This window comes from Geospiza fortis, unplaced genomic scaffold (genome assembly GCF_000277835.1).
Source record: "Geospiza fortis unplaced genomic scaffold, GeoFor_1.0 scaffold857, whole genome shotgun sequence".
NCBI lineage: Eukaryota > Metazoa > Chordata > Aves > Passeriformes > Thraupidae > Geospiza > Geospiza fortis.
The window spans coordinates 260,674-271,132 of record NW_005054595.1 but is presented as its reverse complement, the minus strand read 5'-3'; the positions used below and the strand labels follow the sequence as shown (position 1 = coordinate 271,132).

At 40.2% G+C, this 10,459-nt stretch overlaps 1 protein-coding gene across 1 annotated transcript in view; it reads right to left on the bottom strand.

Moving 5' to 3' along the window:
• LOC102042759 (guanine nucleotide-binding protein G(t) subunit alpha-3) overlaps positions 1–10,459 on the bottom strand; it is a 25,996-nt gene that overhangs the window by 11,722 nt on the left and 3,815 nt on the right. Inside the window, exons 2-3 of the mRNA XM_005430042.1 lie at positions 6,465–6,507; positions 2,308–2,449 (exon numbers count right to left, since the gene is read on the bottom strand). Of these exons, the coding sequence (XP_005430099.1) occupies positions 2,308–2,449; positions 6,465–6,507 (185 nt within the window). The remainder of the gene's footprint in view (positions 1–2,307; positions 2,450–6,464; positions 6,508–10,459) is intronic.

Here is a 10,459-nt window from a genome sequence, read left to right as displayed (position 1 = left end):
CTGAACACCCAGAAGAGCACCAGGAGCTCACACCTGTAGCCCACCCAGGTCTGGGACGGAGCATTTCCAGTGCAGGAGGGACTTATAAGAGACTGGGTGAGCTGAGTTACAGCCCACCAAGGGGACTTTCTGAGTCTGTCATCTCTTTTGGAGCAGCAAGAGCTTTTATTGTTTAATAATGTTCATTTTTTGTGCTGGTATTCACCTGCTTTGCCTGTTAAATAAACAGGTTTTTTCCACTTTTCTCAAAGGACATATTTTCCTGAACCATTTAGGGGAGGGGCTGCTTGAATCTGCTTTCTGGAGCAACCCCTTTGGAGGTTCTCTCCCAAATTTGTCCTAAACCTGGGCAATAATAAAGGAAGATAGCAGCAGATTGAACTTATCACATCACCACCCTGATTGTACAACTTTTTGTTTATCTCTGGCATTTACAAAGACTTTAGATGATTTTCACTAAAATAGATGGGAATGATGTTTTAAAGAGAAAAAAAATACCTTACTCCTCAGAAAAGATTGTTTAAATTAAGTGTTAAGGCCTTTTCCATACCAGTAAGATGTATTTGCAGGCAGACCTGGAGCATGGATAAGCACATTGCTTTTGGGACCCAGATAATCCCAGTCCTTGAACTAGATGACTTTGAGCAGCTAAATCTGGACCAGAACACACAGCAAGAACAAAGTCCAGCTGAAATCACTGCTTATATCAAAACAACTAAAGCTTATCAATTGCTTATGATTTTATGGGAAATGCAAGCTAAGTTTTTGGAGGTTTTTGGAAGAAAAGGCAATGTTTAGTGGCAACTCAAATAAATGTGACCAGAATTTCTATTTTCTCTAAAAATCATATACAGGTTGCTCTTCTGTCATTCTGGGGGAAGACAGGCACTGCAAGCATTCTATACAGCTGGATTCACCTGTGTTCCTAGAAGCCTTTTCCTGCAATGACAAGAGTGAGCTGACTGTGCTATAAATGATAAACTTACAAAAGCTGTATTTTCTGCATTTGGTTTTATATAATGCTAAGAAATGGACTGGGCTATTTAACAACTTCTCCATGCTGTGAAGTCCCTTGAAAAAGGTATCTGTGAAACTGGCATAGAGTGAGCTTGTACAGATATCTCAGAAAGTTTGTCAGGGTTGAGAAAAGAGACTGAAATACTGGGACACAGGGAGAACATATCTCAGTAAGAGGTGACAGAGTCTGCCCCACACAGAGGAGATGATGGGCTGAGCCAGGCAGGGCTGGTGGCCAGCACTGCAAGGTCCAGCTGTAGCCGTGGCTTGGGCCATGCAGGGTGGTTGATGGCTCCTTATGCACTACAGCACATTAACATTGCCCTGTTTCCTGTGTGCTGCCTGTGGGCCTCGTTACATTTGTTTGAATGACTTGCATTCGTGGAAAATGTTTAATTTCTATTTTGTCAAATGCCTGTATGAGCTTTAGTAACCCCTGAAGATTTTGTTTATCATTTTTTAGGTCAAAGTACCACATGTCATTATAATGAAATGTACTTCTGGAACAAGCAAAGCTGTTTCAGATAAGCAGATGTTACTCCCTCCAAGATAAACCTCTAGGGATTAGGCAGAATTTGCCAAAACTGGAATCAACTGATCTTCTGACAGGCATTTGAGAAATTCTCAGCAAGATCTGAATTACAGGCTAAAACACTAAATCATTGCACGGAGAAGAAAAGTTTTTCCTTTATTTCTGTCCTTGAAAATTCAGTGTGATTGACAGAAGACAACAGGTCTTCTTCCGGTGGCTTTGCCTCCATCTGCCTGTGCAGAGGATTTTTGACTGTGTCGGGAATGTTGGGCACCACTTCCCTGTGGTGCCAGTGTGCCAGCAGTGCATCCACACAACAGGGAGGTCTCTGTTCCAGCAGCAATGGCAGACTGAAATGCTCCCAGCATGTCTACATAACTTTTCCTCACATGGCTGAACCCCAAAGTTTGGTCATAAAAGGAAAATATTTTTTACATTTCTCAATAGCAATAAATAAGTGACTAAGCAGCTAAGAAAAGGTTCTTTTTTTTTTTTCTTTTTCTGTTTTTTTTTAATGTGTTTGCAACTTGAACATTTCTTTTGTAGCAATCAAAATGGGAGTTTATGCAAAATTAGGCATCAGTTTTGAGAAAATAAAAATAAGTGAGAACATTTTGTCACATATAACTCAAATGGTACTCAGTTTCCACTGTTATAAAGAAAATGTCAGAGCCTCCTTGTTCTACTAGTCTCTACCATTACATTACAAAAAAAAAATGTTCCAATACCTATTTCAGGAGAAAGGGTGTCATACTCACAGTTCTATCAGGGTTTTCATAACTGATTCCTAACTTAGTCATTGCTTTCACAATGGCCAGGATAGACTGCACTGCATTGCTGTAAATGATTGGTCTGAACTCCATGCGCTCCTCATAGGTGAAACCGTCCTTATGGATGATTCTGGTGAAAAAATAAACAACAACAAAAGGCTTATGGGATACATTAAAAAAAAAGTAATGAAAAGTTAGATCAGGCACTTTTGTAGTCAGTGTGAGAAAGAACTGAATCCATCTGGCCCTTGGAAAAGCAGTTTTCAATAGTGGATCTGCCTATTCTGCTAGAACAGGAAAACAGCAGTTTCTGTCTTTGTGAGGTTAGTTGTCTGCAGCCAGTCTGAGTGAATAGATGCTGTTTTTTCTGCTTGGGGGTTAATCTAAAACATAGTACGAGTCTAGAATAAGAGCCAGGCCCATCCCTGGAGATACAGGGCAAGACACATTTCTTTACTTAGACCCTAAATATTTTACTTTTGGAAACTGCAATATTAGTCATGGGCTGTCACCATTTGTTCAGTCATTCTGATTTTTATCCAGAATCTTACCTTGATATAAAAATTATTGGCAAAAATGTTTCAGCACTGGGAGGCAATTATCAAGAAAACAAGAAAAAAAATTAATATATTTTTGTGCATCAGCTACAGTTTCTAGTAATAACAAGGTCTTATTCTTATTATCTCCAGGCTTTGGAGACATACATTTTACTCCATAGGGTAAAGAGCTTTAGTAATCAGCTTCAGTAATCTTTCTGACAGAGGAATTAGAATTTCATAATCCTCCTTGACTGGAGAATGGCATGTGGTTAAAGTTCTCCAAATCAGTGTGCAGAGTATATCATGGCTTAGAGACATCTTTTTTCCATGAGCTGTGAAAAAGGATGAAATCTTCACCCACTTTGGCCTGGTGTGCTCTCAATGAACAGACTTGGAACTGCTTTGGCTGCTGGAACCAAGGCTCTATTCTTCCTCACCTCAGCTGGTCAGAGATGAAGGCTATTAAATACAGAATTTCTGGGCTTTAGGGTTTGATGTTTTGCCCCATCTTGCCTGAGATACACTCTGGAGAGAGTTATCTAAGTATCCAAGTCAGCCCTGTCAGAAAATAATTCGCTCACATGCACACACACAAAACTCAGATGACAACTGATGTGTCTTAACATCTCTCTTATTTTTGGATGTCAGAAAACTCTAAAGTTGCATTTCTGTGCATGTAGGAATAGCATCTGTAGGAAAAACAATCTCTCTAAAATGTTTTCCCAATCTCTTCTTTATCAGGCAACTCTATGAACTCTCTTTTGAAGCCTTGCCTTTTTTTTAGGTTTTTTTTTTTTTTTGAATGCTGTTTTCATCATGAATTCAGATGAATTCTGCAAGATTCAAAGGAGTCCTATTGAACTTGGGAGAAAGAAAAAAGAGGAGCTCCTGGAGCAGAGACCCTCCCCATGTTATGGATGCAGTCTTCTGAGGCTTTTATTCACAAAAGCAGGGCTTCTCATCAGATAGGCGGCTTTGATTCAGTCTCAACAGGCGTGATGAGTTACCAAATATTTTGCTTCCTGCTTTTCATTCACTGAAGTATTTGTAGAAGCTTCAAACTGCTAAATAAGAGTACAGCATAGAGATATGCAACTTGGTTTTAGAAAAGCTAGATTGCACATTGGAAATCATGCAGTTAGAAGCACAGAGAGATGCTCTTTTTCTTTTTAGTAGCTCTCATAACCATCCTCATCTTTTTATGCTGCAGGGCTTTGCAGCATATCCGTATTTTGAGTATCAGAAGATATTTTTTAAAGTTTAGTGGGTGGATATAACTTTGATTAAGACTGAAAAAAGGTGATGTATTAATTAGAAAATTATGTAATTATTTATAAAATTACTATGATTTTGCTGAAAACTGTATTTTCAGCAAAATTATTTCTTTTGTAAACATCTAGGAGTGTTCTTTAGAAAACGTTATGCTTCATGGGAAAAAATCCCTAATTTTGGGGGTTTTAACTGAAAAAAAATCCCTTGAAAAGTCCTTGGTTGTGACAGAAAAAATGACATTTTATATGAAAAAATACAATTTTTATGAACAGTTTTCCTGTAAAATAATTAATATTTGTGATCAATTTGACGGGTCATAAATGCACAAGTCTTTATATATATAACTCTCAGCTTTGCATTTTATATATATATATATATATCAGCTTTCCTCCATGCTGTTAAAGCTTATCAGCTTTCTTAAAGTGCTCAGTTCAGAGGAACATCTTCAATCTCCTCCTGCTTGGGGAAGCTTTGAGCACAACACACCTCAATGGTTTGCTGAACAGGAAGGGTCTCCTGTATGGAACTCAAACCTGTAATAAATTTATCTGCTATTTAGCTAGAAAAAAAAGGTTAGCAAGTTATTTGGTGGATGGTTCTGAACCTGCTTTATTACAAAATGAGTTGCTTAAATAGTAGAAATTTGTTCTTATGACATAATATTTTTTGCTTAACTCTTTAAAATGCTTTAGTGAAGATGATAAATATGTATTGGTGAAGATAATAAATAGGTAGGGGAGCTTAAGTCCAGAATAGTATTGCTGATTTTATAAAGAGGTTGCTTGATTTTTGCACAGGAACAGATTGGTGCTTACAAAGTGGGATCAAGTCTTAACAGCTGCAATTCTGTGTAATTTTTTCTGTATTTGGACAGGTTTAAGAATCAGACCAGGACCTCTCTATGAAAATAAGACTAGACACATCAACAGTATTTTATCAGGTTGTGCAGTAAAAGAGGATTTGCCATCAGTGCAAGTAGGGTCCCTTGAACTTTGGTGGATTGTTAATTTAAACCAGATATATAATTAGCATTTTGGCTGCCCTTAAAAGAAAAACATGTATGAATTTAGTTGTGACCTGTTTTACTGTATATGAAAATATTGTCAAATGAAATTGTAAATCAGTACACATGTGTAGAAATATTCAACCTTGCTCTGAAGCCAAGGAAAGTGAAGTTCCTGACTTCAGTCTGTGAGGGACTTTGTGAACTTTGAACAAACAGCTATAAGTATTCTTGCAGTAGATTTATGATGCACTAACAACACCTCTGTAACCAGATAGTCAGTCCAAATTCAAGCAGGGATTTCTGCACATGAGCTTGTACAGCCTGTTTTTTTTTTCCAGATTGATTATTGTATGAAAACTTTTTTTGTGTTCATAATTTTCTTACTAAAAGCAGTTCTTACATCAGTCCCTACCCATGGTATCGTGAGCAGCAGCTGCTCACTGTGCAGGCTGGTGGCTAAATGTGTTCTCTCCTGGCCTGTGGGAGACCTTTTTAACCTCAGCAGGAGCTCTGGAGACCAATACTGATCTATAGAGGCCATTTTGGGGAGGAAAACCAATGAAACAAAAAAACCCAATAAAACCCCCAAAAAACCACCAAGACAAAAATACCCCACTAAAACAAAGAAAAATAACTTCACCCCCCAAAAAACCCCAGGAAGAAAGCGCTCTGTGTTCTATGGTACAATGCAAATATTTTGATATTTACTCTTGAAATACAGTGAAATCAAATGAAATTAATAGGAGAGATGATTCACAGCAAGTGTAATTAAACTGTGGAACTAGTTGCTGTAGAATGCTGTGAATGCTGTTAGTTTACATTGGTTCAACAGAAGATTCAGGGGTATGCATGAATCAACTGAGGGCTGCTATAGGGACAGAGAGGTCCAGGATGGTTTCCAAGCCACAGATCATCAGATACTGTAGGGTATCCAGCACAAGTGTGTTGGCTTGGCTGGTCTGATGATTTGCAAACATCCTTCACTGGCATCTGCTGGAGACAGGGCCTGCCAGGTGGTTCGGCCATCACTGCTTGTGTCTTACAGTCACATTTCCACTACAGTGACTCCCACCAAAGCCAAGAGCCAAGGAAGCAGATTCCCTGGTCTCCATGCATGGGCCCAGTGCATGATTTGGTCATTCAGATTTGACTACCAATCCACCTGTGTGTCTCAGACACTTGGTGATTCTCTTTATGGTGTGTTTGAATGGAAACCTGATTTGAATGATGTTTCTTTGCATTTTATTCAAATAAGCATAAATATTTAGCTAGACAGCTTATACCACAAATACCAAATTCAAAGCTGATATGCATATTCAGATACTTACTTCATTTGCTTTACAATAGTGCTCTTTCCTGACTCTCCAGCACCTGCAGAAGGGGAATGTGGAGAAGATATGATTGATAGATGAATAAGAAGCAAGCATTAAAAATAACTCTCTGGAACACAGAATTTTCTATCTATGAAGAGAGGTACAGATGTCTTAGTTTCCCATTGTACTAAGCATAAACCCTCCCTAATGTCCATTTGGATTAAAAAAAAACAAAGTCTGGGTTAAAGTATTAATACTGAAAAGCAAAGGGACACTTGAAAATAAGTGAATATTCAGTCAATTAAAGAAAATTACAGAATTTTTAGTTAGCAAATAAATAAAATATGGATAATATTTTGATTTAATCTCTGGCAGATGGGCAGGAAAACATGAACAAAGTACAGCTTCTTTTAGGGTCCCATTATTACCTGATTTGTAGCTGCTCTTTTAATTTGTATTATAACCTTTTGTAAGCCAAGTGAGCCAGGTCCATGCCCTTTAGCCAACTTCTGTAAGCAACTGGAAAACCAGAGTGTAAAGATTGATATGTGGTCTAGCTCATGATGCACAGGCAGCACATGAGCAAAAGTCTTGACACTGTTTTTTTGTTCCTCTACCATGTGGTTTTCTGCCATGGAGCACTGTGGCTGGAAGTGGGAAACCTGCAGAGCAGTGCACCAGTTCCACCTTGGGAATGATTCTGCAGGAAAACCCCACAGCTGCTGAGGAGGTGCAGGCATTTGCTTACACAGCCAGTTCAAGAACTGGGGCATAGGTTTGGCCAGATTATGCACTGCTAATTTGCCCTCTTATCTCATGGAAAGTGAGTAATCAATGCAAAGTGTGTCCATTGCAAATCAACACGCGTGACTGACTGTCATCTTTGGTCAGTCAGAGTGATAAGGGTTGGCAAGAGCTGCCAAAAAAAAAAAAAAGGATTTTGAAAACACCTGGAGAGAGGATTTAACTTTGTGAATCCATGGGATAGTTTTCATAGAATCAGAGAATATGCTTGTCCTCACAAGACCCCTCAAGAATCACACACGGTGCCTGAGAGCATTGTCCAAACACTTCTGGAACTCTGCAGGCTTGGTGCTGTGACCGCTGCCCTGGGGAGCCTGTTCCAGTGCCCAGCCACCCTCTGGGTGAAGACATCCAACCTAAGCTTCCCCTGACACACCTTCATGCTCTTTCTTTGAGTCCTGCCACTGATCTTGAAGTGATCAGTCTGTTTCCCCTCTGGAGGATGTTGAAGACTGCAGTGAGATCTCCCCTCAGTCTCCTCTTCTCCAGGCTGAACAGATCTCAACTGCTCCTCATAATGATTCCTCTCCTGACCTTTCACCATCCATCCTCATGGTCCTCCTTTGGATGATCTCTAATAACTCAATGACTTTTTATATTGTGCTGCCCAAAACTGCACACAGGGCTCAAGGTGACAAATATTCTTCATATTTTAAAGAAACTGAAATATTCACCACTAGAATTTGTGCTCTTTTCCTGGCTGCTGATGCTGTGCCTGAATCCCCCAGGACAGAGCTGTCCCTCCTGGCTGCCAGGGCACTGCTGGCTCATGTTCAATTTGCCACTGAGCAGGACCCCCAGGTTCCTTTCCCCATCACTGCTTTCCAGCCTCTCATTCCCCAGTCTGTCTGTACATCCAGAGCTGCCCCAGCCCAGGTGCAGAACCCAGCACTTTCCCTGGCTGAATTTCATGTGGTTGGTGATTGCCCATCTCTCTAATTTGTTGAGGTCTCTCTGCAGGGCCTCTCTACCCAGGAGGGAACTGACAGCTCATCCAAATTTAGTTTTGTTGAGAAACTTCCTCAGTATTCCTTCAAGTCTCGCACCAAGTAATTTAAAATGATGCTGAAGAGAAGCAGACTGAGGATGGAGCCCAGTGGGACCCCAGCAGCAACAGATCCCCATCCTGATGTCCCCATTCACTGTCACCTTAGTGCCTGACCTGTGAGACCATTGCTTATCCACTGTGTAACCCAGTCATCCAGCTGTGAGCTGGACGTTTTATCTCTTGTGAAAGTATCAAAAGCTCTGCTAAAGTACAAAAAGATTCATCACAGCTTTCCTCTTGGTAGATTACCTATTCCCTCATGGAATGATGTCAAATACTTCTGACTAAATCAAAATCCGAGGCCTAGGTTTTTTAACCAAGGACTTCTCAGTGAATAGAACCAACTGATTACTGACTTTTCAAACACATTCTCTAAAGGTAACAGTATTCAAATGACAGGGATTAATTTACTCAAATGAATCACAAGAGACAGCAAACCACACTCAGAGCATTTTCTGAAACTCATGATGTGAATGGTAGAAAGTGCAAGAGAAAAACAGGCCCATGCAGAATGGGCTGATGCTGCCATCTGCCACAGTTTGGAAAAAATGCAAATTTTTTGTAGATCATTTATTATCCTCTCAGTGACCTTCTGAAGAACTTGGTAAAGTCCTGTCTACAAGGTAGTTTTTGCTACACTTTTTGTAGGGAAGAGAGGAAGATGTACTGAGAATTTGCCCATTCATCTCATGGAAAGATGATAGGAAACACAATATAGAAATTAACTTCTCTTCCAGATCTGAAAGACGCTGTTAAAATAGAGTGAGAGATGGAATTTATATCTTTTGGATGCAATTTTCTATCTCTGCTCATCTTTAATTTATTATCCAATAATACTTTTATCCAAACAACATGTGACTTTCAGACTTTGGCTTCACCATGGAGTATCATCTTAGTTGTAGCAGCATTTTCACCCCAGGAAGTGGGTCAGGAATGATTTTATTTGCACTTGCTTTTTTTAATTCCTTCCCTTCACCATGTAGCCTCCTTCTTTGGACAGTCCCTGGTATGAAAAATCAAGGTTAGGGCTGCATTTCCACCTGCTGCAGTGAATTTCTACTTGCAGAAATAGTGGCAAAAGTGCATCACAAAAGATCTAGAACAATTACACAGGGAGCTGAAGGCATCTTCTTCAAGCCTAGCTTTTCTTAATAATAGATAAGAACTTAGGACAAACAGTCTTGTCCTGAAGCTCAGAAAGAACTTAATTAGGGTTTTGAGAAGCTCTGTCAGCTCTGAAGATCTGTAGCTCCACCTGACAGGTATCACTGTATTTTAGTCATCACCATATTTTATATTTTGCATATTTAAGATCTAGCTGAAATTTATTCCTCATTTATGTCTCTATTCCTTTGGCATGGATGACTGCACAGAGAATACTGGCACAAAAGTCTCAGCCAATGCCTGAAAGTCTGGCTGTCACTGCTGGGGTCCCGCTGGGCTCCATCCTCAGCCTGACTCTCTTCAGCATCATCTTCAATGACTTGGGGTGCAGGACTTGAAGGAATACTAAGAAGTTTCTTAACTTCCTGGGAGCTGAAAGATGTCCCCACTACTGGTGACATCAACACTTCTTCCCTCCACCATGCCCCAAGGCATGCCACATTCACCTTCTGTGAGGTGCTGAACTCTGGCTGGCTGCAACCTGCATCTCCTCTTGTTCTGGGTACTCCAGAACTGCATCCCACCATGTCCCAAGTCTTCCATGGTTCTGGGCATCCTGGGACTGAGGAGCAGCCTTAGGAAGAGCAGTCATGCAGCAAGGCTGCAAAGGAGCTGCCCCCCAGCAGCCTGGCATATATCCCCTCCTGCTCTGGGAGTGCTCAGCCTGCTCCCTGCGGGACACTACAGCATGCAGGCAGAGCAGAAATAGAGAAAAAAAACAGAGGTGTCTTGAAACCCAGTGAGAATCTCACAAATTCAAGGGGAAACAGAACCCAGGCCCTCAGCTATGATTTGACATTTTTGTTTTTCTGTGCAGAATTTGTTTGAATAGCTGTGGAGAGTACAAGCTTTCAAGATTAGCATCTGCTGACACATTGAGGAAGGTTCTTCCATATTAAGGTGCTTTTGTGTCTCAGATAAAGAATTATTATCTCTTTAAAGTTGTTATTCCTGTGGAAGGAAAGGTTTAGTTTAGAAAATTTTCCAGAATTAA